This window comes from Camelina sativa, chromosome 5 (assembly GCF_030686135.1).
Source record: "Camelina sativa cultivar CO46 ecotype springtype chromosome 5, ASM3068613v1".
Classification (NCBI taxonomy): domain Eukaryota; kingdom Viridiplantae; phylum Streptophyta; class Magnoliopsida; order Brassicales; family Brassicaceae; genus Camelina; species Camelina sativa.
Window position 1 is genome coordinate 4,249,314 of NC_141884.1, and position 27,266 is coordinate 4,276,579.

Sequence of the window (27,266 nt, forward strand, 5' to 3'; positions counted from 1 at the left end):
CCATATTACATCCGACGACGCGAGGACCCGTTTGCAATTTGGTTTTTTTTTTTTTTTTGTCAACTATTAGGCCACAACAGACATGTCCATTAACCTAATCCCTACATTCGTAGAGAGCGGGACTTGATCCCGGGTGTGATGTTGCCTTGTGCATTAAGAACTTACCTTTGGCCACTGCACTAAAGTAACTTCACGCAATTTGGTTTCTTCATGTTCAAAACATTTTTTTTTTTAACTAAAGATAATTATTTATTTGTTAACACATGCGGTTGAAAATTGTTGTCGTATATGCATAAGAGTCAAAAACGTACATATGGTTCAATATATTAGCTAGAGTATACGTACGCCAACAATTTCCAACCCTATGTTAGCATATAATTATCCTTAGGGTTTTAATTTTTCGATTATCAGTTCGCATGGGTTATAAATGATTGATGAAGACATATATATGATCGAGTATTAGCAAATCATGTTACTCTTTCGCATCAAATTATTGGTTGAAGCTGTATACTAATAATTTTCATAAAAGATTCCTAAATACTCCCTCCGTTTCAATAATATAGGATGTTTAGAGAAATATTTTTGTTTCATAATATAGGATGTTTTCAACTTTTTATGCAACTTTTAGATTAAATTTATATTTTATATTATGCAGACTTGCTTGTGATTGGTTAAACTTTTTAAAAGTAACTATTCCTTAATATGCGTGTTTTCACTAAAACATCCTATATTTTGAAACGGAGGGAGTATATTCGTACTAGTTACTGAAAATCTAACAATTCGCATCAATAATGTTTGACACTGGGGTCATCTCATTTATCCTTTTTTCCTGATTTCAAAAACGAACCGTTTCTCATTATGATGAATATTCTGAATAGTAAAATCTAAAAAAAGAGTGGATCATGTTTTGAAAACGTAAAAAATGATATATAGCATTCCTCACAATATATATCGTAAAAAGTTGAAGTAGATCCGGAATCATTGGACCAGTTTCTATTATTAAATCAAAAGGTTCGTATATATGTTGTTCACTTATTATTGGATACACCTAAAAGCATATGAAATATTTAATATTTGGTATAATCGAGTAAAGGAATGATCTGTCATCAGTTAATTCAGTTATTTAATTTCTAATTAAGCCTAATAGTATTTAATACTCCCTCCGTTTCAAAATATAAGATGTTTTGGAGAAGTTTGTTGTTTCATAATATAGGATGCTTTCAAATTTCAATGCAACTTTTAGATTAATTTAGTATTTTATATTATGCAGTATTGTTTCTGATTGGTTGAACTTGTTAAAAGTAAAGACTTCTTAATCTGCGTGCTTTGCTTAAAACATCCTATATTTTGAAACGGAGAGAGTATTTTTGTAGCCGCGATGGGTACATTTTCCAATATCTGAAGATAAGTTTTGGTCTGATTCCTTTTTTTTTTGGGTGTCTCCACCAAATTTGGAAAAAGAATACAAGAAGAGAAGAATGTTTTGTTTATTTGATCGAGTAAAAGAAGATAAGCTGAACTGATCAGAGCATTATCATCAAGTTGGGATCTGATGACAACCATAATAAAGTCACGTGTATGTTTTCTGTTTTCTTGTCACCATGCCGCAGATTTTATTTTCTTCTTCTCTTCCAGATCTTGATCCATTAAAGATTCGCTTTGGCTTTTGAAGCTTCTACGACTACACAAGGTACAAACTAAACTTTCTAAGTTCATCATCATCATCATAGTGTTGAAAAATGTCGGCTTATGGTCATCAGATGGAGAGGGAATTCTCAGGTCTATCCAGCCGAGGTGGTTCCGGTAATATATACATATTTATAATCTTTTAAGTTCGAACATCTGAGTTTGGTCTGATTCTTGACTTATTGCAATGATTCTTTTTTGTTTCTACAGAATTGGGGAGTCGATACACGATAGAATCAGGATGTTACATGACATCTTTAGCAGCTTCAATCTTCATAGCTTCTCTTGTAACATTTGGAGTTTTGATGATAACACTTGTTATAGCTTTAGCAACAATGTTACAGAGCTGTGGTAACCGAGATATTAGAACGGTGGTCGAGGCTCAAAGACTTGAAGAGAGTTTCAGTTACTGCAAAATCTTGTCTTTACACTCTCACCTCAATAGCTTGCAACAAGAAGACAATATCGAATTACCATTGTTATGCAAAGATGTTGCTTTACGCAGAATCAAACAAGGAATCTACTTGAGAGAGTTGAACTTCACTATCCATATGGCTCTCACTTCTTTCCAAACCATCAAACCTATGAACGATAGCCGTGATGTTGTTGTCTTCGATATCGATGATACCAATCTGTAAGTGTTTTGGTTTTTTTCATTTGCATTCTGCAAGTTTTTTCAGATTGTTAACTTTTTGTTTTTGTTCTCTCTATGTAGATTAGAACAAGATGGTTATTATATGAAGTATATCGAAGAAGCAAAGCATCAAAGAAGCAAACTAATACTGGAACTATATTCTAAGCTAATATCACAAGGCTATACAATGGTTCTATTATCAAGAAGACCCGAAAGAGAGCGGAACATCACAATCGAACAGTTAAAATCTAGAGGATACAGTGATTGGTCACGTTTGATCATGAGGTTTGCAATAAACTTGAACTACTAATTTCACTCATATCAAACTAGCAAAATAAAAACAGAGATTGTTAAATAAGTTAGTTATATTCTCGTATTGCAGGGAAGATACAAGACAAAAGGAAGAGTTGGAAAGAGGTCAGCGTGTAATTGGAGTAATTGGTAATCATATGGATGTGCTAAGAGGCCAATGGAATTGGCAAAGCAAGCGTCTGTTCAAACTTCCAAGCCTTACCTATGATGATGTTCTGGCTTACAGTGAAACATGAGACCATGGAGTTTGATGTGTATAGATTTTCAAGAGTGTTATGTAATTTTTTTGTTATACGGTTTCAAAGATAATGTAGAGACGTATTGTAATACTTGGTATTTTCTTCTACAATCTCTTGAATTTGGTCCTGTCTTTGGTCAATATAAACAGCACAAAGTGAGTGGTCTTGTATCCAAGAATATATGCAGCAAATGGGAATAGCTTCAAAGAACCAAATTCATACAAAAACACATAAATTAGCCATTAATTACAGAGCATAACTCGGCCTTGACAAAACTAATTATCAGAGAACTAGAAGAGAAAAGAATGACTGCTTTTGTCATGAACCGTAGGCCTATAAGTCAAACAGAGGCTCGTAATATCAACTTGAGCTAGCCCATATATATCCACTAACAGTGCTCAGATTTGGATCCTCCTGGTACTGACTCCAAGCTGACTCAAATTGTAAGCTTTTGCACCTGTGAGAGAGGAAGAGAGAGGGAGCTATAAAACAGAAAACATATATGTGAACAATCTTTGGTAGTGCATTTGATAAGCCATAGAAACATACTGGCGGAGTAGCAGCAAGAAACGGAGTATAAGAGGTCTAATATCATCGCGATCTTTACGCGTTGATGACTCTTTGTACAAGGCAACTAGCTCCTCCACCAATCTGAAGATCCAAAATCATTAGATGATTGATGTTAAACCGTGGATAAGAGATAAATATTTTTTTCTAAAAGCACTCATAATTTATTGCTCTTTAGTAATCTAGAGGCTTAAACCTTGGGATGAAAGGTGAGTTTCTAATCCACGTCAACCTCACAACCGTCTCCAGTCTCTCAAGAACCTATACAGTATTTTCCAGGTAATGAAACTTTCATGTTTATCTTAAAGAATGTCAGAACGAGCAGGGTAATCTAACATATTTACAAGATGAACAAGTCCATACCAACAAAACAGTTTCAGCATCGTCTGAATGCATCCACTGAAAGAAAAGAGGGAAGATACGTCGAAAATGAGCAAGTAAGAAAAGCCCTAGAGCGTTCAAGAGTGGCTCAATGAATCTTAGCCAAGCTATACGTCGCTCCTTATTTCTTGGTTGGCGTTCCAAATGGCCAAGCATCTCATTCATAAGCTTCTCGTACCTAAGAAAGAAAACTTTCAAAATTAGCAAAAGGAGAAAGATGGAACAGTAGAACCAATCTATGGAGACACGTGAGGGTATAGTCAGGATCAGATGAATGATCTTTAAGGCAACTTCTTTTTTTTTTCTGATTACGTCTTCATCTTCTGAACAAATGTAATTGACAAGATAGAGAACAATTTATTTTACCACGGGCTACGGGGATTATTTGGGTGGATTTTAGTCACAAGAAGCACTGATAACTCCACCACATGTATCCAAATCTCATCATCAGAAGCTATATTCTGGCAACAGGCATCAAGAACCACATCTCCATACAAACCGAGGTCACCTGAAGTCACATTTTTAGCAAGATGAACCAAGTTTATCATACCTTGCCCCTGTCATCAAACAATGAGAGATATCATCAATCTCACTATGCCTTAAGATATTCCAAAATGTAGGAGGCTTAACCAGCCAAACTCATTGATCTCAACATCTCAAAAATACTTACTTTGACTTCAGGAGACCAATGATCAAGTGCTGTCAAAGCACAAGGAACCACCAAGTTGCAAAATTTCACCAGATTTGGTTTCTCAACCTAACAAAACACCTCCAAAATTATAAAGTTGGATTTGTTCACAACAAAACAGAACAAAACAATTCTCAATTTTTAATAAAATTCAGACCTGAGTCACAAACCACCTGAGCTGGTGAGCCGCAATGATCGCATAACCAACAGGTGTTCTCGCCATTGCAGCTACAACATCCTCTGCATCACTGCTCTTACCAAGTGAACTCTTTTCGATTCCATCTTTCAGCTCCGGCAAAACAATCGGTAACAATTCAATCACTGAAACAATCTCTCGAAATGTAGACTCCCCAATGGCAGAGAGGTTATCTGGAATCCATGAGAGTAGTTCGTGAGTGGAGGAACGTGAAGAAGAGAGAAGTGCACAAGCAAGCGCGAGATTCTTGATCGATTCTTCTTCATTGACTTGGTGAAGAGACGAAGTGTTTGGTAACAAGGAAAAAAGTATATCTTTGGTTGATACTTTGCTGCTCTCTTGCGGTGTGTACTGTGTGCGTCTGAGAATCTCTGTTATTTGTTTAGATAATCTGAATCCTCAAAACAAAATCAAAATTAGGGTTCTTTTAAGAAAGCTGTAAAGAGGTGGATAGAGAGATAACTAACTAAGTCACTCACCGGAGAAGACGGCCATGGAGGAGATCAGAGGTTGTGTTCATTTTTTCGAAAGTTCACAATTGCAAAGTTCGTCTCTTTAGCTTTTTTAGGTTTCAGTTTCTATCTCAGATTACTCTGTTTTACTAGAATTTTTAAAAGTTTAATGAAGAACCGAACCGAACCGAACATGACTAAAGATAACGATTTGTCCGGTCTAATATGCCGGTTCGTTCCACCGGTTATTAAAAAAATAGATATATAAGAATAATAATATAAGGCTGTTCTTTTGCTAAACGTTGCGGCAGCGACAGGTAAAGAAGAAAAACAGTGTTGCCGGAGAGCAAAATATACAGAGATGAGAGAGAAGTGTCGCAGATGATGAACGGTGATGGAGATTGATATGTCGCTAATATTTTTCAGCGATCAATCCGATACCGTCGCGACTCAACGGATGCCATCTGCGACTCATTTAGATCTATAATTTTCAAGTCCTCGGTATCGTTTAACATTACTACTACTCCGCTTGACACGCCGTTTCAATCTACCGCTGCCGCAGCCGCAGCGTTTACCAAAAGAACAGCCTCTATATCACACAACAAGGAAAAAACTCAAGAGAGACCTCAGAGAATGTTATGCCTGGTTCATGAAGAAGTGAATACAGGTAACACAAAACACATTACAGATACAAAAGACAAATAAACTGAATTTGTTTAACTTAAAATGTTGGGAATTCAAGATTCGGGAACGGCTGCTACAGCTGCAGTAGCAGCAGCAGCAGCAGAAGCACGTTTGATGGAAGCAGATTTGATGAGGTGATTGTAACTTCCTTTCTCCTTGAAAAGCTGAGCGAAATGGTGCTTGCAGTACAAAATTCCTTCGAGTGCTGCGTAGTTTGATGGAGAAATCGGACAGCCTCCATGAGAACACTTGAAGCAAGATTTATGGTAACACTGACTCTCCACAGTTACCTACAGAAAACATAACAAGATGAATATAAGAAAATGATCCAACGGCAGGTGAAGCGGAAAGCAATGTGAAAGAAAGACTGAAAATGTATATTAACCTTTTCGATAGGATACACGGTTTTACTGCAAGTAGCGCATTTGTCTTGCGTTCCAGAGAACAAACCAGCAACTCTACTAGGTGTCCTTGTCTGAGAACAACCAAGAAGAGAATAGAGTCAAGTATCTCTAGCCATATAACTAAATAAGAACATGGACGCGTTGTTAAGATGTGGTTACCAGCTCAGGGGTTGGCTTATCAGACAATGGCTTTGCAGCTGTGAAAGGAAAGAGAAGTTTGAAGATAAAGTTAAAGAGAGACACCACAAGTGAAAAGTTGGATCAAAAGGTGAAGTTAGAAAAAGAGTGACATACGTGACTGAAAGTTCTTGCTGAAACTACCAGACTCCTTGAAGAGCTGCTCAAAATGTGGCCTACAGTACACAACTCCTTCCATTGATGAATAGTTGCTCAGCTGTTCCAAAACCATCAACACGTTTAAACTTGATCACTTGAAAAGAAGACCAGATCAGATAAAGTATCTCTGTAGATAAAACTCTTTCATGAAACCCTCAAAACGTTCACAATGCTAATAACTACATTTAAGAATTGCTCATAGAGAGTATTGGTCATTAAAGCTTAAACTTTCACACAGATAGTAACCTAATCGAGGATCTGCTAATGTGAAACTAGGCCATTTTCAAGCTCTACTGGTAAAGATTGAACCTTGAATTTCAGTGAAATGAGAACATCCATATAGACAAGCACTTGAATCTTGATCAAACACTCGGTTCATGGATTGATGAAGTGAAAAGCAAAAGAGCAAAATCTTAAATAAACTCACTTGAAGTCTGCTTTTGCAGTGAGAGCATTTGAAGCAAGACTTGTGATAAGAGACTCCATCAGCTGAGAGAAGCTCCACAGGGTAAACTGTCTTCTCGCACGCTCTGCATTTCTGCTGAGTTCCTGTAAACGACATCGTTTCTCTTTGACTACTTCACGATCCTCCTCAAACCTCTCTTCGTCTACCTACCTCTATAACCACAACACAATGAGGTTTAAGAGAATATCACCTTCTTGACTTTTTCACATTAGCTATTTGCATCAATTCAAGACTTTCAAACAAATCGATCCTTGGATTCATACATAATAGTTTACATTAAAAAAAAAAACAGAACACAAAAATCGCATCTTTTTATAAAATCTACAAAAAATTACAAAATAAAAATCTGATTTTTAACAGAATAGAATCGTAAACAACTAACAAACCTCACAATGGTTACCTCTTTGTCGATCTGACCCAACGCAAAAGACGAAATCAAAAGAATCGTGAAAGAGAGAAATGCAGGTGGTGTGAGATTGGAGCTGCGTGAAGGCGAAGAAGAAGAAGATGAAAGGTAAATGATTATGTAGCACGACGACGATGAACCAAAAAATAATAAAACGCTTTCGTGTTTTTTTTTTTCTTCTTCTTCTTTTTATTATGTTAAGAGCTTTGGTGGAGACAGTGGGGTTCCACTTTGGCCTGTCTAAATTATTTTAATTTTGAAATAAAAACAGCAAATCATTGAAAAAGATTAGGTTCTAATCACTAATATCCATTAACTAAAACCCAACAAAACTCTGTTTTTTTTCTTATCTTCTCTATTTTACTAATTTAAGGGTTTTTTTTTAGTTACCTGTTTTATGTTCTTCTCTACTATGATTCCATTTCTAAAAAAGAGATGATTGAGTAGAATTAATATTTATTGACTAATTAAATAGGGGTTTAATCCATTTGTTTGATTAACCTATTGAATAATCTAAAGTTGAATGATTATATAACCGACGGAATAAGATGGATAATAATTTTTTATGGACTTTTACAACTAATTTTCAAGAATCCAAAAAATGTCGCATTTCTTATATTAATAGGTACAAAGAAAATAAGGTTTTTTTCTTTTCTTGGGGGACACTATAACAACTGATTTTCAAAAAAGTGTCACTAAACAAATCTCTGAAATATGTGGGCTCATAGAAAACATCAGCACCACAACCACCATTTCACTTGAGATGGAATAAAGTAAAATTTAATTTTTGGGACACCATCTTTTTTAGAAAATACCATCAAGCTATTTTTATTTTCAAACGACTTTATAATCATATATTTTCCAATTGTATACTGAAAATGAAAATTGGTACAATTGACTAATAATGCTTTGATGATACTAAATTGGTCATTTGTATGCTTTTTAATAAATTTGAGAAATCTTATTTATTTATAATTTTTAAGGCTCTAATGGTTAAGAAAAAGAGAGAATACAACAAGCTTATATATGGTAGGAGAAATTAAACGACGCCTAAATAAACAACATACAAGTTGGTTGACTATAATTAATATATTAATGAATTACAAATCTGCAAAAACGTGGAAATTTTTGGAATCAACAGCGATGAGCCTGACAGCTGCAATGGCTGCAGCAACAGACATCAAACTGAAGAAGACAACGTTCAGCCAATGCCATAGCTTTTGCATTGAATTGAGTTTATTGTTCTTAGCCTTATAGTACATATGGTTGGCTAGAATGAATGTGAGTGGGAATGTGCTCACTGCACCTGTAAGGCTCATGAAGTCACCCAAGAAAGGCAACAGCGCTGAGAGAAGCGTGCTAACCGCTATGTACCCGCCTCTCGCCATGACCCTAAACATCAAGTTCTTAATCGCCAATGGGTTTCCTTTGATCCCAAACTTTGTGTCCATGTACTCATATGTTGGACTCGCAAATATCTACAACAAGAATTGAGTTAAGAACGGGACTGGCTTAGACGTTTCTAGTTTATTAAAAGAGGAACACTTACATGCAAAGAGATAACGGATTGAAGGATAGCTGATACGTTAGCAAGGGCTTTGACCCAAAGTGGACCATTGACGCTGTTTAACAGATAGGTCGAGGTTGAGGATCCGTAAGCCCAATATCCGATGAATGTAACTGCGTACATAGGTAAAACACCTGCTGTGAATTGAAAGTATAGAGCTTTCATCATGTTCTTTACAACCGGTTGCCTCACTGTTGCCTATATCATTTTGGAACTTTATAATGTCAATATAACTAACAAACAAGTTTTTGTTTAAGATGCAAAGTAACATGAAGCTGAAATCTTGAAAACAATCACCTGAATCTCTGGAAGCATCCCGGTGTTGAATGCGAAAACAAGATTTGCTGCTGCTCCTGTGATGGTGAATATTTTGCTGAATGATGATCCTTGTATCTCGTAGTCTCTTGATGGTGTTTTGACTCCTACAACACACACAAAACAGAACGAAAACTTCAGAGTTTGTTCAGTAGTTAAACTCATGAGTAATGTTGAATGTTATACCATCTCTAACCGATAGCACGATAGCCACAACGATGTAGATGAGACTGAGGATGGTTGAAACTGCAAGCCAGACTCCAAGAGCTGATAGATGAGGAATCCCAATTGCGAAAATAGCACAAATCAAACCAGCAATGGCTATAAAATGAGGTAGTTTCATGGTATGATCATCCCTGAAAAGCACATAAGCAGCCTGCAAAAAAAACACATAACACATCCCAAATATTACTGACTCGGCTCACAAATTTCAAGAATCAAGAGAGCAAAGTGTTTACTACCTTCAAGGCAGAACCAGCAAGTATGATGAATCCACAACTGATCATGAAAAGATTGACATATTGCAATCCCCATGTAAGATGATAAGCCTTTCTACCTGATAAAAAGAGAGATTATATTCAAGTAAAGAGAAGATAAGAGAAAACAGAAAGCAAACTAAGAGAGGTGGTTTGGTCTATTTTTATTACCGTAAATGAAACCAGCAAGGTCTCTATAGCGAATGTGTCTCTTGCCACCAAACTCATGAAGCTTGGCAATGAGAGTATTTGCATAGAGAGAGATAGCAGTAGCAATAAGAAGACCAACTACACCACCAATCCAACCTAAAGGAACCATGATTGTTCCTGAATATCCCAACACATACGCACTGTTTATACCAGTAGTCAAAACGAACGCCACCTGAAACCATGAATCTGTACATCCCACAAAAACATACTATATAAGCTTCCCAAAAATGTGAGACCTCAGATTACAGAAAAAAAGGGTTCTGCAAAACAACAAAATTTCCCAGTCTTATGGTTAGAGGGAGGATAACCCCATCAAGAAACATGAACTCCTTATCCAATTATCACATTATATGAGCATTAAAGACAACATTTTTACAAAGAGATAAAGAGAGAACCCAATAAAGAAATGTGTACTCCATATCAAATAAACCCATCCCAGGACCATTATAAACAACATTTTTAAAGAAAGGGTCATCGTCAAAATCATCAAAGTTAACACATTTAACTAGTCAGAGTCATCATCATCATTGGCAAAGTTATCTCAAAACCACAAAAGAAAAGCTACATGGGAGGAGTCTTGTTTATTTCTTCTTCCTCGACCCTCGTCAACCCAAAAAGTAGTATTAAACAAATTGAAAATTTGGGTATTAAAAAAAGATTAAAACTTTCTCCCCACACAAGAACAACAATGATTGGATTCTGAAGTTAAAAAATTAGGAATTAAGGGAAACAAACCGCTGCTGATTTGATGAGCAGTGTCAGGGATTTCGATATCAACAAGATCATCATCGTATCCTCCGACATTGGTTTTGCGATTCTTAGCTTCGGTGGCGGTCATGGCTGCTAAGAGAAGACGTTCTCTTTCTTCTTCTGCTTCTTCTCCTTGGTCGACGACATGAAGAAATTTCGAGAAAGCCAGCTTTTATAATTTTCACAAAAAAAAAAAAAAAGATTCGCCTTTTTTTAGCGAATTTATCTCCTTCACTAAAATAATAAAAGAGACCTTATTTTGATTTTGATTTTTGATTTAGAAAGAGAAACAAAAAGAAGGAGGCAAGAGAATCCAGCTCGATTCGCAACTGATCAAAATGAAAAATCCTAATCAGTCAAAAAAGAAAGAAAGGGAGAAGAGATTTAGAAATCGAATCGGAAGAAATAAAAAAGATGGATCCTTTTTTTCATATATGTATAGTTAGTGCTGATTCTTTGAGACAGAAGCAAAGATATTGGTGGGTCTGAGCCGTTGAGGTTTCTTGTCTGAATTTATTTTTGTTGTTTTGCTTTTTGCATGAGAGAGAGATCCTATAAGAATGGCGATAAATTATATATATATATTTTATTTGAGGTTGTTTTAGTACTATTTATCTTCTGTCAGCTAATATTTTTCTTATTTTATTTGTATTTATTGACAATTTTTACTTATTTTATTTTATAAAAGATCCTATCAAGAAAATACTTTTCTGCTGAGGAATATAAGTTTTTAATAAGTGATTTCTCGATGATCCTACGACGGTATGTCTACTATTTTTGTAGTTAGATTTAGTTTTCACGCCATTGATTTTAGATAGAGTTTTGGTTTCTTTAGGTCAAATACCCCATTTATATACATTTGTACTTGGCTTTTTTATGGGTTTTCTTAAATTATTTGTATTAGTTTGATTATGGGGAAAGAAACACGTTAAGTATACTATCAAAATGTTAAATGTTGATAGTGATTTTCATGGTTTTATATAGTTTAAATATAATAAGTTAGGTTGATAATGATATGCGTGGAAAATTTCTCATATCAACTATATATATAAAAGAAAATAATATAAAAAGATTCTACAGTATATTTAAATTAACATCTTACCGATATGGCGATATGCCTGTTTTATACTCTCTAGTCAAATGATAGTCTCTCTTCTTTGACTCTCGGTCATTTATATTCAGAACTTCAATAATTTCCTTTTTCACAATAGTAATACATATTTGTATCAATAAATAAATATTCATAAAGTCCTACTGTACTTTAAACCTTTGGTTTGTTTACACTTTACAGTATAAGAAAATATGCAATTGGGTTTTCACGGAATTCATAGATATATGAATTCTCAAAAATACCCCTTTTTCCATATCATTTTTTAAAAATACCTCTTCATGTGACCATTTTTAAAACTACCCCTCTTTATATACAAAATGATCAAATTACCCTTTTATGAGTGACAGCAATAATGTACAGTCATCAAAATCGAAAATATTTTCCCGCCAAAAAAATTTCCCGCCAAAATTTTTTTCCCGCCAAAATCGAAAATTTTTCCCGAAAAAATTATTTTTTCCCGCCAAAAAAAAAATTTTCCCACCAAAATCGAAAAATTTTCCCACCAAAAATATTGAAATTTATACCTTTTAAAAACCTTGTAAATGCTTTTAAAAAACTTTTAAAAGCGTTTACAAGGTTTTTAAAAAGTTTTTAAACATATTGTAAACGCTTTTAAAAACCTTGTAAATGCTTTAAAAGGTTTTTAAACACCTTGTAAACGCTTTTCAAAACTTTTTAAAAGCATTTACAAGGTGTTTAAAAACCTTTTAAAACTCTTTTAAAAATCTTATAAAAACTTTTACAAAGTTTTTAAAAACATTGTAAAAGCATTTAGAAGGTGTTTAAAAACCTTTTCAAAATCTTTTTAAAAACCATTTGTAAACCTTTTAAAAACCTTTTAAAAACCTTTTAAAAATCTTGTAAAAGCGTTTACAAGTTGTTTAAAAAACCTTTTAAAACTCTTTAAAAAATCTTGTAAAAGCCTTTACAAGGTGTTTATAAGGCTTTTATAAGGTAGAAACCTTATAAAATCTTTTAAAAATCTTGTAAATTTTTTTTGGCGGGAAAAATTTTGGCGGAAAATTTTTTTTTTTCGAAATTTTGTATCAAATTTTTTTTGACAAAAAATTTTTTTGGCGGGAAAATATGTCGGAAATTTTTTGACGGAAAAATTTTGTTTTTCTTTTTATTGAATAAAATAACTTTCATCTAAGGATAAAATGGTCATTAAAAATTAAAAGAGGACATAAATAAAAATGGCCAGAAAAGAGAGTATTTTTGAAAAAAGGTATATCAAAAGACATTTTTAACAAATTCTCTAATATTATCGAGAGCAAGTTGATTCGGGGCCATGCAAGTTTCATTCTATTGGCTGAGGTTAATGGCAGAGGGCACAACTTCCTACGAATCTTAAACCATTTGGAAGTAAAGTACCAACGACTTTGCCAACTCAGATTTTCTGCATTCTCCAACTATACAAAATTAATTAACCGACTCCATAACTATTGTTGGAGAATGGCTGACCGCTGACGTGAGATCAATCTAGTAATCAATTAAATCCTAGCGATTTAGTCTACTGAAATCTTATGCCACTCAATGACCATACAACACAAAAATGTTTTTTTTTTTCGCTGAGAATAAAACATTTTGATTACCAATAAGAGAGAATTATTTGGATGGTGGATATCAAAAACTTTTTCTTAGTGAAGTTTCCTATCTCTAACAGGAGTTTTTGTTCCTTGTGGGGTTTTGGATGAATAATGTTTTTTTGGAGAAAACACATGTATATTCATGACAATTTATAGTAAATTATTGTACATAAGCAAAAAAAGAAAATTCAAATGTTATGAAATGAAACCCTGTAGTTGACATGGTATGATCTTCTGTAAACACTCGTGAAGTTGAGTTACACGTTTTAGATCTTAGTTAATTTTAAAGTAAACATGCATAAAACAAACGTTCGTCTACTTACGCCATGTTTATAGGTATATCAGATAGAGTGTTCTTAGGCCCTTTAAAAATGAAAATAATTGAATAGTGAATTTAAGATCAGGCTCATTGATCTTATTCTAGAACTGTTCTTGGGCATGATCTTGTGTGACGTGTCTCTCTCGGATTGGTTGAGAATATATGGAATAAATTTGGACATTAATCTATGTATTAATTAAATAAAATGTTTGTCTTGTTTAATTAATTAAGTAATATGTTTGTTTTTTTTTTTAAAAAAATTATTTACAATTTATTTTTTTTTCATAAAAATATGGCATTGTATTTTGAATTTTAGTAAAAATTTTATAAGTTTGCAATTAAAATGTTATTTTATAAATTTTTATAATTGTAATATGTTTAAGAATATTAATAAACATTATATTATTAAATAGTATTAAACATTCTTAAAATTTTTATTAAACATTAATCTATGTTATTCTTAAATTTCTATAAAAATATTATATTATTAAATATTAAGATCTTAAATATGTTTTCCTAATAACTAACTTTTTAACAAAAGTTTTTAACTACTGATCTTACATTATTTTCACAATATTTATACTCTAGGAACACCCTAAACTGATCTCCCTATAAACATGCCCTTAGTATGTATGAATGTTATATGATAGTTGAAAAATTAGGAATAAGTATATCTCGTTTTCTATGCTAGATGCTTAATAATGGACCAAAAAGGAGTCTTAGCGTTGTGGACGCAATTGAATTCAAGGTCACTTCATCACAAAGTCTAAATTATTTTTGATTCCTATTAGCAAAACTTTGAATTACTTTTGAAGATTTAACACTGAAAAGAAAGAGAAAAGAGAGGATAAACATCTTTTAGACCATCTTTATTTTTGGTAGGAATATAAATTTGGTAAGAAAATTGACTAACAAAATGTCTCATGCGAGGGACTGTTCATGAGTACAATAATTGATGTATAAGATACGAAGATGCCAATCTTTATCATCCCAAACACTACTACTGTAATTAAAAATTGCATAAAGTGAATTAAGGTTTTGAATCAAGAAGAGAATTGGGAATGCTAGTCGTAATTGTATGTACCATGAGTCCATGACCATGACTATGTATGTGTGCTCAGTTATACCATAGTATCGTTTTCATTCGAGAAAAATTAATAAGGAGATAGGTTTGACATAATGCCCCACTACTCTATAACGGTTCCATCTGGTTGTCAGACACCAACCCATGTTCAGCAGAGCAGAGGAATCATCGATTGGTCCAAGCTGGTTAGTTTACAAAAACCAGTTAACCCGGAGCTATGAACATAAACGTGGCACGTGTGGAACCGTTTGTAAGACCTAATGACTAGTGGGCTTTTTAAGCTAAGCCCATGAATACTGAAATTTTCAATTCATAATAGATCTAATTATATAATTGCAGACATAATTAAGATAGGAGACTTTTAAATCCAGCCAACATCATCATAACAGTTTGGACTTTGGACTGGCGCAAAATCATAGTCTCTCTGATAACTTAGTGAGTTTTTTGAGTCCATGAAATTGCATGAACCGCAAGAGAAATCGCCATGATAAAACTTTGGTTTTACACAAAAATTTGAATTTGAGAAGAAGTTATAATGCTGTTTGGCTCACAAATCACCCATAGGAATTTTGGTAGTATATGTATCTTGGAAAAATTACCTATTTGAAAACAAAAACTAGCAGAATATTAGTCTCGTAAAAATGAGCAAGAGTATACGTAAATAGGAAAATGTAGGGGTAGAAGGAGACAATAGAATATCAAATGTCGCAAATGAACAAATAGATATATCGTCCTTCTTCCATATCTGTCGGTCCACCAAAATCTTTTGCACCTTAACAACATCAAATTCAATGCCATAATTATGTTCCTTTTCTACAATTCTAGTTTATATGTAGTTCTAAAACAATAAAAAAAAAAAAAAAAAAACTGATTAGCTTTTTAATTACGTTTACTTCGTTATGGGGAGAAAAATGATTGTACGAACGAATAATACGATATGCGTATCCATCCATGGTTGCAAATAGATTTAGTCAACCATGTAACTAATGATATTGTCCTCAAATTAATTCGTGAGCTGCTATTTTCAAATAGTTCTTCGCACTTTTACTTCGAAGTTTAGATATATTTTTACCAAACATTGATTTTTATTAATTTGAATACATATATATATATATATATATATATATAACAAACTGAATACCTTGACTAGGGTAAGTAGTCAAATATAATTGTTGAAAGTCCAAAACATTCATTTCATCAGTTGTGAATCTAACTAATGACACAATAATACTAGTACAATATTAACCAACACAGTATTTCCTTGTTTACTCAAAGTTCCTTCTGGTGAGTCATTTTACGAGATCCAACGACTTAGGGATTTTAAACCACTAAGTAAGCATGAGTCACAAAGTAACTAGTCTCGATTGAATGTAAAGTTATACAATAGATTTGGGGAAATAATTGATATGACATACTGTATATATTACACACCAATATGCAACAATCTATTATTGCAGGAAACGAAAGTTATTAGAAATGGCCATATTTACGCTAATTTTAATTGAAAATTCGATCTCAAATTGCAATGAAGAAGGAAAAATGACATGTAGGCGAGTTCTTTTTTTCTTTTGGGGTTTTGCATGCTTAGGTCAAAACTATTTGAAACTTACCTTCTAAAACCTAACCGTAAGAAGAGAGTTGTTGTTGGCTTGAGATTCGAAGCTTGGGGAATCTTTAAGCCAGAAAGGTTTCCGGTGAAACATCAGAAATTCAGGATGGTTGATTTAAAACAATCTGACCGAGGAGGAAGCTACCGAAGGAGGAATCCAAAGAGATGGCATGATCCAAAACCAAGCAAATTTTTTTGTGATTTATTTGCTAATTATAAAGAAAACAATGAAGAGAATTCACCTAAATTAGGATCAATGCGATCCCTTTGGATCCTTCCTCTAGTTGCTATGGAGGATTTGTTCTCTCTCTTCTCTATCTCTCCCTCTCTCAAAAAGTTGAGAGCAATATGTGGTTTTATGTCAATGGACCATGTTCCTCTTGATTTTATATAATAATTAATCATTTATCCTTTAGTTAATTCCACCTTCTGATCCTTCAACTTTATTTATTTATATTATTCTCCTTCTTTTGGGTTTCTATTTTTATATTGACCTAAGGATATCTCCAACCCTACTCTATTTTAAAGTCAAAACTTTATTATAGAGCAATATTTGCTCCAGATTGCTTTATATATAGAGCAACTCTATTATCATTTCTATTTTTTACACTAACTCTTGCTCTATTATAGAGTTTCTCTATTTTAGAGAAAAAAATAGAGATATACATTGGAGATGATCTAACGAATAAAGCAGACATCTACGTTCTATACAAAAACATATGGTTCTAAATAAGTAGATGGTTTAGTTGGTTTCGTTGAGTTAGTTGTTATAATTTACTTTGTTTTGTTACAAGGAATGGGTACGTAGCATATGCATGCTGTCAAATTATATGGTGATTTTCGGTTGACACATATACATGGAGCACAAATTTTTATGGGCTCTTGAACTTTATGCTCTTAAATTGCAACTCGATGTTCATGATGGGTGGGTCAAAACGACTTAATGTTTTCTCTCTTTTGTTGTTATAAAGCAAGAGATTAACTTGAGAAATTAACTACCCAAATCTAATACTATATATTCCATAGCTAAAATTAGATATTCCCCCACAAGTTGGGTGACACTATTAATTATTTTTGGCTCTATTAAATTTTGTTGGCTGATTTTAATAATACAAAAGAAGTGCGGTCCATCAATGTTCCCCTTCTCTTTTGGCATTAAACCCTTCGTACGTATAGTGCCTAGTGGTGAAAACCACATTGATTCACAAAGAGCGTCAGATGATAAACTTGTTTTCTATATAGATGTTTTATGATACTTTGTAACCTAAACTATATATATTGCGTTATAATACTTGCAACCGTATGACCAGATCAGGGGAAACTGGAAAGATATATATGGTCATATGATTGACCCCCCAATTTTCGTGGATCCAATGCATCTCTTTCGTCTATATATACATGATATCAGTATGATATATACATCATTTACATCTATACACATATATATAATATACACACATATAGGGAGTTGTTCTAATACGATCAAATTTGCATTGTATATATATGTCAATAATGAACTGGCTTATATAGGCATCACATGATTGTCATTTTCTCCCTTCAATTTTTTCACATGCAAACCAATATAATCGTCGCTTTCTTAAACTACTTTGAAGATCAGTAACATAAAAGTGATGATATATATGCATCATCTCTAATACACCAAATAAGGAATATGTAAGAAAGAAATATTTATAAATATTATATACAAAATTAAGGATGTTCAGTCAAGAAAATAGTTGGATAAGGTGATATGCCAATTAATATTTGTGCCCTTCGTTTTTTGCGTTTATGTATGTGAGTGCGAGAAATAAAGTGGAGGACTACAATCACTTAGTCATAATGAAATAATAGGACTATGGAAGATTATGTTTACAGCTCCACGATCAAAACAGAAGTGCTCGTTCATGAATAATGTGGCCGTTCTCACTTACTCAAATCTTCACAGTTCACACATTTGTATATGTATATCTGTTGAGAAGATGAATAGGTGCTTGTAGACGTAGACATGCATATTACATGCAGATGGTAGGGTAAGATGGGCATGCGTGGTCTGTCGATACATATATATATATATGAAACTTAGATAGACATTGATTAGAATCTTGAACAGAAGTGAGTCATTTGGAAATAAGTGAGTGTAGAGAACATATATGAAATTGTCGGCTCTTCGTAGGACAACAACTCCAGTTTCACAGTAGTGTTCTTGTCGCTCACTACCTCTCTTTCCTGCTCTAGAAGGGTAACATCATTATATATGCGACATCATATCTACATACATATACACTTTAGCATATATGTTATGCTGGTTAGTGAAGATGGTCATTTAACCCGATGTCGGTAGTAAGTACTGTGCTAGTCGATTCATGGAGATCTCTTGGGGATGGAGAATGCTGCATGCGCATGACGTAGTCCTTTATTGACAACAGTGAAGGGGTCCTTGGTCCAAAGAGATTACGAAGTTCTTAAACTTTGACTTGATATATAATACATATCCACGAGATTATTGTGGAGATTATATATATCGTTTGTTTTCCCAACCACATGACTGCATTTGAATCTTGATATTCAAGGACCTGCCATTAAGTATTAACTATGCTTCCAAAAATATTTGGCCCACTCTCTTCATATGATCAGTTTCCTCTTCTAAAATAATGTTTGAAAAAGCTGTCAACTGAACATGCATGTAGATAGATTACCACGAGTTTTATATAGTAAATTTTCTTCTCTCATATAGTAAAATTTAAGGTAGATATGTTATGTATGATGACTAGATTTTGACTACTCATTTATCAGGCAAAAATAATACTCTGTTTTTATTTATTAGAAAATAATTAAAAAATTTAAATGTTTATTTAGCATGTCTTTGATATGCATGTATTGGCTTCTACTCCATCCATTTCAAATTAGTCTTGTATCACATATATTAAGAAAATATTTAATTATTCTGTTTTACCTTTAATTAATTTATTATTTTATTGTATTTGAAATCAATTTATTAGATAGAGACAAAACTGGAAAAACGGTAAAAAAAAAAACTATATATTGAAAACGTAAAACTACTACTAATTTAAAATAATAATTAACTTCCTAAACGACAAGTAAAAAAAGAGAGGGAGTATTTGAATTTTGTGGCTATGTTGAAACTATGACTCTAGAGATAATCACAATATCAACAAGGATTATCAGAAACGGGTAAAGACAATTCTCTTGATTATCAATAAAGGGAACTAAAGATTGTGTTTTGATAACGCTATGGAAGAAAGAAAAACAAACACTACTAATATAGTAAATGTTACATAGAAAAGTAAATGAAAGTGAACTTGAGTACAAAGAAACAAGGGAAATTAAAAATGAACTCATATTATTATACATGCATGCGATTTCTAAGGAAGAAACAAAAGATGAGAGTTACCTTGAACTTGGATCTGGATAACCAGTTGTGTTCAAAACGTAGACTCTCTCTCAATCTCACCTAGCTACTGCAACTCTTCTTTCCTCCTTGCGAATAATGAGCAAGAAGTCTCCAAGAGCACCTTTGGCCATATCATTTGATGCAACCCCTTTTTCTTCCCAAATAAGTTTAGTTGGCTAGAAACCTTTTTTGGTGTACAGAGATTTTCTTAATATCGTATATTTTCTTCTCTCATATAGGAAGATTTCAAGTAAAAATATGCTTAACAAATATATACTATGTTTTACGTTACCGTCCACGCATTGTATGGAGTCTACTAATAAGTAATCTTAATTATCCTAATGAGTTTGTTGACCCATTTTGACTACTTTATGTTACAACGTATAAATGTTATTATGTATGATGACTAGATTTTGACTACCCATAGTAATATATATACACTACACACACTTACTAACATCATGATTAAGAATTGAAACTATGATTATAATTTTAGAGCATGGTATATTTAAGGATTGAGATTATGGTCTGCCATATTACTACTATTATCCTGTGTCAAATTGTCTTGGAAAAAGGTCAACTCTGAGTCATACCGAAACGGTTGTGGAAAAAAAAAGGAGAAGGTGCGTCACCAAAAAGGGTAATTTAGTAATTTCAAAAATTGCGAAACAGCTCCCACTCAACTTTGCAGTTAGGCTCTCCGCAGGTACCAGACACAGGACCACCGCCGGTTGGTTACATTTTTTTTTGAATTTCAAACTTTAAAAAAAAAAAAAAAAAGAAATAGTTTAGCTTCCGATGAACGCTGCAACTTATCAGCCACCGGAGCTAATGTCGTCGGTGAACCTTTCTATAGGATGTGACGGCACGGAAGATGCGATTTACGCTGCAGTTGCGGAAGAGCTCGCCGTGTTAGCGAAAAGTGACTCGAACGGCGGCGGAAGGAGTAAAGTGAAAGGACCTTGGTCACCGGAGCAAGATGAGGCTCTCACGAGGCTTGTTACCAAGTGTGGGCCGAGAAACTGGACTCTCATCTCCCGTGGGATCCCTGGTCGTTCTGGGAAATCGTGCCGGCTTCGTTGGTGTAATCAGCTCGATCCTTGCCTCAAAAAAAAACCTTTCTCTGGTAACACCACCACTCCTCTCCACGATCTTCTTTTTTGATGATGATGTTGATGATTCTCGTTGATTCCAGATTCCGGATTTGGTCTTTTTCTGATTTATCTGATTTTTTTTTTGTGATTTATGTAACTGAGTAGATTTTGAGATTTCACAATTTGCTGATTCAAGATCTTTGTTGTGGACTTGGGATTAGTAATGATGCTCTGGTTTTATCAGAATTAGATTGGTCTTTTGTAGATGGAGATGGTTTATATAGGCTTTAGCAATACTCTAGAGAGGTGCTTTTGTTGATGATGTGCTTTTAGCATTTTTGGCTAATGATTGTGTTATGGAAATGATGCAGATGAGGAGGATCGTATGATAATCTCTGCACACGCAGTTCATGGGAACAAATGGGCTGTGATAGCTAAACTCTTACCTGGGAGAACAGATAATGCTATTAAGAATCATTGGAACTCAGCTCTTAGACGTAAACCAGCAGGTCTCTGGATGGATCATCATCATCATCAAGGGATGTCTAATACAGAAATTTATCAAATGCAGCAACCATCAAAGGTCAGAAAGATTTCAAATGCATCATCCCCTAGAGAGCATTTACCTCGAGAAGAAACTAAATCGATTACGCCTCCTCCTGTATTGTTAAATGACGCTAAAATGGATGATGTAGCAAACGAGCCTCCTCCTCGTGAAAAGGAGAAGAGTAAAAAACCTGATGTGTATCGTCCTGTGGCTCGAATGGGTGCTTTTAGTATCTGTAAACAAGGATACATGAATCATCACCATATGGCTCCATGTGAGGGACCTTTGGTTCAAGCATCAAGACCTGGCTCATTGGCTGCTAAATTTCTCCAGTCTCTTTGTTATGAACCTATCGTCCCTTCAAGATGTGGACGCGGTTGCTGCGACCATCCTGACAACAAAACGCTGTCATCATCGTCTAAATCGGTGTTGGGACCAGAGTTTGTGGATTATGAGGAACATTCGTCTGCAGAGTTAGATCAAGAATTGATCTCTATATCAACGGACCTGAACAATATTGCTTGGATTCAAAGTGGGCTTAACAACAATCACTATTCTAAGGAAGCTGAACAGAGTTTGAAGGCTGATGATCAGTTTCATCGCGTGAAATTTACTGGAATGGTAAACAATGGTGTATCAGTATCAAGTCAGATGCTAAGACCAGATGTAAGGGCTTTGAGCTAATTTTAGAAACAAAACATTCATTCAATATTATCTCTTTTGTTAGTTCTATTTTTTTACCTGGTAAGATTGAAACCTTTAAAAATTGCTAAGCTGTGTTGTGAAGGCTTTTCTTAAAACCAATAAAAAATATTGGGCCGGAAATTGAAATATATACATATATCGGTTGCGAAGATGAGAAGGAAACTGTTTCGTAGCTGCTGAATGGACCGAGACGGAGACGGCGCAACGGCCGCTGTAAGAAGCCCTAGCCACCGAGATAGAAGCGACGGTGTAGATTCAATAAGCGCTCTGCCTGATGGGATCCTCCAAAATATACTTACCTCTCTTCCGACAAGATTCGCCATACGTACTTCCATCTTGTCAAAACGATGGAGGCATGTATGGTGCGATACACCATGTCTCAACTTCGAACGTTGTGGGGATAAGTACCTGTCGGCTGATTCGATAAACGAAACCTTAGCACGCTACAAGGCTCGCAAGATGGTGAGTTTCCACCTCTGTTTCGAGTGTAAAAATTCTCCTTACATAGAAAGTTGGATCGAATTCGCCAAGTCCCGGAAGGTGGAGAATATGACGCTGGATTTAGGTTCACATGCTTTTGATTGTTATGCTATGCGTGATTCCTTGTACATCAATTCCTATGTCAAGAAACTCACCCTGCGTAGTTTTGCGTTTCATGATTACAAAGTTCCCAGTTTATCCGTATCTTGGACATCACTCAAGGAGCTCTCCTTGCGTGATTGCAGCCTCGCTGGCGGAACTACTATGCCTAAGATTCTATCTGGTTGTCCGGTTCTCCAAAGCTTAACCTTGGATATGTGCTGTTGCTATAAGCTCAAGGTTCTTGATCTCAGCAAATCGCTGCGTTTGACAACATTAGAAATCGATAGCAGTGGTTGGGATTCGGGGTTACAAATTGTAGCACCACATATCCGTAACCTCGGTTTGACATTAACTCCCTACTCGCCATGTGATTTAGTTGATGTCTCATCTCTATCGGAAGCTAGACTAGACATTCTCTCTATCTCACGCGAAGCACTTGTTGCTGATTTTCTTCAACAATTTGTTCAAAACATGATGGAGAAGCTGCACAATGTAGAGAAGCTTACTTTTGGGGAGAACTTTATCAAGGTATTTTATTTGGTGTGATATGGCCATAACTCTCTACTCATGTAGACTCCGGACATTATAACTTTGTTAGAGGTTTTTTTATCGTATATGCCAATGATATCAATGATTATTGTCTTGCTTACGTGCTAGTTAGGTCTGTGTTTTGGTGTTTCTTTACATAAGTTTGTGTTGTCTTTTTTTTTTTTTTTTGTGTTAGATTTTCTCTTTTGCCGAGCTTCTACGTGTTCCTCTTCCGTTGTTCAATTTCAAAGCTTTGACGATTGAGATAATGATTTCTCAATGTGCAATTCATGGTGTAGTAAAGTTGCTACAAAGCTCACGTGAGTTAAAGAAGCTAACCGTACACACAAAGGATGGACGCGCCAAACCGGTATATTTACCATGCATAATCCTCTATTATATTCCTAACTATTATTGCCTGAGTTTTCAGTAATCCAAGATATTGACACTTTGTTCGCATAAATGAAAATCTCTTTTATGCTTTACAGGACGAGAGTTTTGACTTATACGTGAACTGGCATTGCTTGGAAACTAATAAAACCTGGTGCTCGGAAGCGTTGCTCTTTAAGAACATTATCCGCGATAATGTTATTGTTGAGTCGATAATATTGTTCATAAAACTTGTGCTTAAAAGCACAAAGACTTTAGAGAATATGGTCGTAAGATTTGGAAGTTTTCTTGAAGAAAGAAGATTTGAAGAGTTGCTTGAGATGGTTCCAATGCTTTCCCACGACAATAATAACGTCTCTATTGTGCTTGGCTCAACCACCAAGTCGGATCAAAGGTTTTTTTTTTAAATGAAGGTCTGACCAAAGGTTTAAATGTTATAATTTTATATTATTGAAGAGGTGTTTGTGTTGTTGTGAATTTTGTGATTATGAACACTGTTATCAAGTCAGATGCTGAGACCAGATGTAAGGCTTTGAGCTAATTTTAGAGACAAATTTTTCATTCAATATATGTACTTATGTGTCTTGAGCATGTATAACAAAAAAGTTTGTGTTTTTGTTAGAGTATGAACTCATAAATCTGGACTTTGGCTATGCGTTTTGACAAAACGAACATCATTTAGATGAGAGTTAATCAAGTTGATTAGGAGCATCTACATTCATAAAGCTTCCCATGATTGGTTAGAGTCCATCTAAGTTCAAGTTTGTTTAATTTTAATTAACTTATAAAGTATTGAAAACCAAAAACGTTTAAGATCTCTAATCCATACTGTCCTTCGTCTAAACCAGTATATAAATAATATATTTTCTAAGCGTAGCTCTCCATATAACAATGCCAATGGTCAAATCTGAAACTCAAGTCATGCCTAAACTAAAAAAGCTTATGTATTTTTATAATGGAGCTATCGGTTCTAGGTACGAAGTTATTTCCGACATAAAAAACTTCTAAACTACCGGTTCTGATTAAGAAAAGGTCTAAGTAGAGGTCTACCTTAGTTTGCATCCTTAAAAAAGTATATAAATATATGTTCCTATAAGTGGGGTTATTGGTTTAAGATTTGAATAGAATTTTAAAGATTTTAAATGTTACGTAGAATCTGTTGTTATTAGATCAAAATTTTGTAAAATTCTGTTAAAGTTTAGTATTATTAGTTTGTGATTTATAAAAATTCATTTAAAATCTTAACAAATATGGATTATTGGATTCAGACTTTTATAAAGGCATTAAAACTTTAGTGTTATTCAATTAAAACAAAAGAATCTAGGATTGTTAATGAGTTCAATTATTATGTTATTGGTTCATGATTTTAGACACTTTCTTTACAAAATAAAATCATGGAAAGTATCATAAAAATACAAGGATTGTTTGGAGTATTTTATAAGATTTTAGAAAACTAATCAACAAAACTCTCTAGCAATCTTTAACAATTTTTTACTTATTCATTTTTAATGATTTTGTTGAATTTTTCGAAAATCTTCATAGATCTCAAACCAATACCACCCCTGGATTCTTTTAGAATATTTCTCCGTTTGTAATCATAGTTGGATTGTTGAAATTAGCCATGAAAAAGAAAAGGAAACATTATCCAAATGCTTAGAAAGGAATCCAAATTCCCCGATGAAACAAATAACAAAGATTTGATTATATGGCTTTTGCTTTACTCACACTGCTACCATATTTATGGACGCCTTTGTCGTCCTCTGATAGACAGACATTACAATATTACATAATGTTTGAGATAATAATTATATTTTTTTCGAAACTTATCAACAAGACAACAATGATGACCTACCAAAACATAATAATAAGCTTCCACCGTCACTAGACTCATAGGAGTGGCTATTTTCACTACTATACTATGGTTCTGTTTATTTTAGGTTGTTTGGTTTCAGAAAAATGTTAACCCAATTAGAGACGAAACTAATCCGAATCGATACCTTTAAATTGGTTCGCTTTGTTTAGTTTCCACATGTGCTTCGATTTAATTTTTCAACTTGTGAAAACTCAATATACAAATATGCGTCCAACTCCAAAGTAAGAGTAATTAAACTAACACAACAGTATTATATCTATTTTAATTATTTCATTTAGTTCAGTTTTTTTACTTTTTAGTGCACCATACTATCATCAGTTTCTACAGTAGTTTTCATTGATTTTGATTTACATAATTTGATTAGTGTCAAATATGCACTCCTAATTATGCACCTCCGATTTCGGTGAATAATCTAATACATTACATGCGTGCTTACGACTGGTTTGAGAATGATTTTGCTTGAAAAGTTAAATATGATATACTTTGAATTGTCGGAAAAAAAAAAATTGTATCCGTCAAATTTTACATTACGGTTTTGATGCAAAGTATGTAACATCCGTTTTTTGGAAAGTAACAATATCGTGTATTCATGTATTTAACAATATAAAAATCTAACATAAGTATGGATTACATTAAATACGAAATTTGACCGAGTCAAATGACAAAGCTGCATGGATTCACATATCCCAAACCAAAACACATGTTTTATACTCACTCTTTTGTCTTTAGATTTTCGTGGCTTCAGTTGTTTTGTTTCTTTCTCGAATCCATCTTTAAGAGGTTTGAAATTTAAAGTCCTAAATATGGGATGTAGCTAGCAAATAACAACTCATTATGGTTTAATGTTGAATAAAAAGTGTGATTCCTGTTTGGCTCTATCCGGATTGTGTGCAACAATCAACGCTATCATTATATCATTTTTTTTTAACGTTTGCCCGGTGTCATTCTTGAATGCTCTAATTAAACTGTCTTAAAAATTTAGCACTAAGTTATTTAAACACAGCAAATATGCATACGAATACGTTAAAAATAGCATTACTGATTGCTTTCAAAACTCATGCAATTGTAATTCTCCAAGCTAATAATAGCACACAAACATAAACTTTTGCAAAGTACTATTAGAAAAACTAACCCTTAGATTACTTTCAAGTTTCAACATACTACTAAAATCGTAAATCTTATAACCCTACTTTCCTTTTCTGGGGGGGTCAGAAACTCAATACGAACCCTACTATTCTTTTTATTTTTGTAACATCACTAACCCTACTATTTATATCCTGAAATGTAAACCATAATATCTTGAAATGTCAAAGGCAAAATAAAAACTATATAGGACCTACACAACCCTCACACTGCTCAACCACCAAACACTGAAAAAAATTCGAAATTTGAAAATCAAATATATTACGGATACGTCTCTAGTCCAAGCTTTGTTTTTGTTGACACACACAACTACTGCAACGATTTTTTGATTCAAGTTCTGATTTAAAGTAATAGGAAGCAACTTTATAACACAGCACATATTAACTCTTGGAAGAAAGTATGTAACAATAACATTTTTACTATTAAGAAAAGAATGAAACTTTGTACTATAATAGTTGTAGCTAGGACCGACAGTATATAAAGTTCAAACTAATAATATCAAAGAGTATAA

General features: G+C 33.9%; 6 protein-coding genes across 8 annotated transcripts; 3 read left to right on the plus strand and 3 right to left on the minus strand.

Annotated features, from left to right (window-relative positions):
• The first annotated feature begins 1,423 nt into the window (after nucleotides 1–1,423).
• On the plus strand, nucleotides 1,424–2,998 carry LOC104785432 (uncharacterized protein At2g39920). The gene is made up of 6 exons (XM_010510643.3): nucleotides 1,424–1,576; nucleotides 1,673–1,690; nucleotides 1,761–1,803; nucleotides 1,897–2,320; nucleotides 2,402–2,605; nucleotides 2,703–2,998. Exons 1-6 carry the CDS (start codon nucleotides 1,553–1,555, stop codon nucleotides 2,866–2,868), a joined length of 879 nt encoding a protein of 292 aa, XP_010508945.1. The 5' UTR covers nucleotides 1,424–1,552; the 3' UTR covers nucleotides 2,869–2,998.
• Nucleotides 2,999–3,053: 55 nt separating this feature from the next.
• LOC104785433 (uncharacterized protein At2g39910) lies at nucleotides 3,054–5,303 on the minus strand. Its single transcript, XM_010510647.2, has 8 exons — nucleotides 5,183–5,303; nucleotides 4,665–5,094; nucleotides 4,490–4,576; nucleotides 4,186–4,376; nucleotides 3,802–3,997; nucleotides 3,635–3,699; nucleotides 3,421–3,522; nucleotides 3,054–3,328 (listed from the first exon to the last, which is right to left on the minus strand). The coding sequence occupies exons 1-8, from the start codon at nucleotides 5,221–5,223 to the stop codon at nucleotides 3,232–3,234; spliced, it is 1,209 nt and encodes a 402-aa protein (XP_010508949.1). The 5' UTR covers nucleotides 5,224–5,303; the 3' UTR covers nucleotides 3,054–3,231.
• Nucleotides 5,304–5,725: 422 nt separating this feature from the next.
• On the minus strand, nucleotides 5,726–7,850 carry LOC104785434 (LIM domain-containing protein WLIM2a). 3 transcript variants are annotated; one of them, XM_087452004.1, is made up of 6 exons: nucleotides 7,432–7,850; nucleotides 7,007–7,197; nucleotides 6,538–6,637; nucleotides 6,403–6,440; nucleotides 6,225–6,314; nucleotides 5,726–6,129 (listed from the first exon to the last, which is right to left on the minus strand). In XM_087452004.1, exons 2-6 carry the CDS (start codon nucleotides 7,139–7,141, stop codon nucleotides 5,893–5,895), a joined length of 600 nt encoding a protein of 199 aa, XP_087308130.1. In that variant the 5' UTR covers nucleotides 7,142–7,197; nucleotides 7,432–7,850; the 3' UTR covers nucleotides 5,726–5,892. The 3 variants fall into 3 exon arrangements, with proteins under 3 accessions (XP_087308130.1, XP_010508950.1, XP_087308131.1); XM_010510648.3 differs by having other exon boundaries at nucleotides 7,446–7,703; XM_087452005.1 differs by having other exon boundaries at nucleotides 7,437–7,650.
• A 540-nt stretch (nucleotides 7,851–8,390) lies between these two features.
• LOC104785435 (proline transporter 1) lies at nucleotides 8,391–11,593 on the minus strand. The gene is made up of 7 exons (XM_010510649.3): nucleotides 10,755–11,593; nucleotides 9,981–10,205; nucleotides 9,795–9,889; nucleotides 9,520–9,709; nucleotides 9,316–9,440; nucleotides 9,001–9,216; nucleotides 8,391–8,929 (listed from the first exon to the last, which is right to left on the minus strand). Exons 1-7 carry the CDS (start codon nucleotides 10,855–10,857, stop codon nucleotides 8,552–8,554), a joined length of 1,332 nt encoding a protein of 443 aa, XP_010508951.1. The 5' UTR covers nucleotides 10,858–11,593; the 3' UTR covers nucleotides 8,391–8,551.
• Nucleotides 11,594–20,522: 8,929 nt separating this feature from the next.
• LOC104785436 (transcription factor MYB25-like) lies at nucleotides 20,523–22,260 on the plus strand. Its single transcript, XM_010510650.3, has 2 exons — nucleotides 20,523–21,019; nucleotides 21,359–22,260. Exons 1-2 carry the CDS (start codon nucleotides 20,692–20,694, stop codon nucleotides 22,216–22,218), a joined length of 1,188 nt encoding a protein of 395 aa, XP_010508952.1. The 5' UTR covers nucleotides 20,523–20,691; the 3' UTR covers nucleotides 22,219–22,260.
• A 36-nt stretch (nucleotides 22,261–22,296) lies between these two features.
• Nucleotides 22,297–24,280, plus strand: LOC104788866 (putative F-box protein At1g49610). The gene is made up of 4 exons (XM_010514644.2): nucleotides 22,297–23,349; nucleotides 23,546–23,719; nucleotides 23,838–24,133; nucleotides 24,196–24,280. The coding sequence occupies exons 1-4, from the start codon at nucleotides 22,420–22,422 to the stop codon at nucleotides 24,278–24,280; spliced, it is 1,485 nt and encodes a 494-aa protein (XP_010512946.2). The 5' UTR covers nucleotides 22,297–22,419.
• Nucleotides 24,281–27,266: the final 2,986 nt, after the last annotated feature.

What these genes read in the sequence shown, in the direction of transcription:
- LOC104785432 (XM_010510643.3), top strand. Translation starts at nt 1,553, where the DNA reads ATGACAACCATAATAAAGTCACGT. An exon ending in GATATCGATGATACCAATCT is followed by an intron (nt 2,321 to 2,401) that starts GTAAGTGTTTTG and finishes CTCTCTATGTAG; the next exon opens with ATTAGAACAAGATGGTTATT. An exon ending in TGGTCACGTTTGATCATGAG is followed by an intron (nt 2,606 to 2,702) that starts GTTTGCAATAAA and finishes CTCGTATTGCAG; the next exon opens with GGAAGATACAAGACAAAAGG.
- LOC104785433 (XM_010510647.2), bottom strand. Translation starts at nt 5,223, where the DNA reads ATGAACACAACCTCTGATCTCCTCCATGGCCGTCTTCTCCG. An exon ending in TCAGGTGGTTTGTGACTCAG is followed by an intron (nt 4,577 to 4,664) that starts GTCTGAATTTTA and finishes GTGTTTTGTTAG; the next exon opens with GTTGAGAAACCAAATCTGGT. An exon ending in ATGCTGAAACTGTTTTGTTG is followed by an intron (nt 3,700 to 3,801) that starts GTATGGACTTGT and finishes AATACTGTATAG; the next exon opens with GTTCTTGAGAGACTGGAGAC.
- LOC104785434 (XM_087452004.1), bottom strand. Translation starts at nt 7,141, where the DNA reads ATGTCGTTTACAGGAACTCAGCAGAAATGCAGAGCGTGCGAGAAGACA. An exon ending in ACTGCAAAAGCAGACTTCAA is followed by an intron (nt 6,638 to 7,006) that starts GTGAGTTTATTT and finishes GTTTTGGAACAG; the next exon opens with CTGAGCAACTATTCATCAAT. An exon ending in CAGCAAGAACTTTCAGTCAC is followed by an intron (nt 6,441 to 6,537) that starts GTATGTCACTCT and finishes TTCCTTTCACAG; the next exon opens with CTGCAAAGCCATTGTCTGAT.
- LOC104785435 (XM_010510649.3), bottom strand. Translation starts at nt 10,857, where the DNA reads ATGACCGCCACCGAAGCTAAGAATCGCAAAACCAATGTCGGAGGATAC. An exon ending in CCTTGCTGGTTTCATTTACG is followed by an intron (nt 9,890 to 9,980) that starts GTAATAAAAATA and finishes TCTTTTTATCAG; the next exon opens with GTAGAAAGGCTTATCATCTT. An exon ending in GGATGCTTCCAGAGATTCAG is followed by an intron (nt 9,217 to 9,315) that starts GTGATTGTTTTC and finishes AAAATGATATAG; the next exon opens with GCAACAGTGAGGCAACCGGT.
- LOC104785436 (XM_010510650.3), top strand. Translation starts at nt 20,692, where the DNA reads ATGAACGCTGCAACTTATCAGCCACCGGAGCTAATGTCGTCGGTGAAC. An exon ending in CAAAAAAAAACCTTTCTCTG is followed by an intron (nt 21,020 to 21,358) that starts GTAACACCACCA and finishes GAAATGATGCAG; the next exon opens with ATGAGGAGGATCGTATGATA.
- LOC104788866 (XM_010514644.2), top strand. Translation starts at nt 22,420, where the DNA reads ATGGACCGAGACGGAGACGGCGCAACGGCCGCTGTAAGAAGCCCTAGC. An exon ending in TTGGGGAGAACTTTATCAAG is followed by an intron (nt 23,350 to 23,545) that starts GTATTTTATTTG and finishes TTTTTGTGTTAG; the next exon opens with ATTTTCTCTTTTGCCGAGCT. An exon ending in ACCACCAAGTCGGATCAAAG is followed by an intron (nt 24,134 to 24,195) that starts GTTTTTTTTTTA and finishes ATATTATTGAAG; the next exon opens with AGGTGTTTGTGTTGTTGTGA.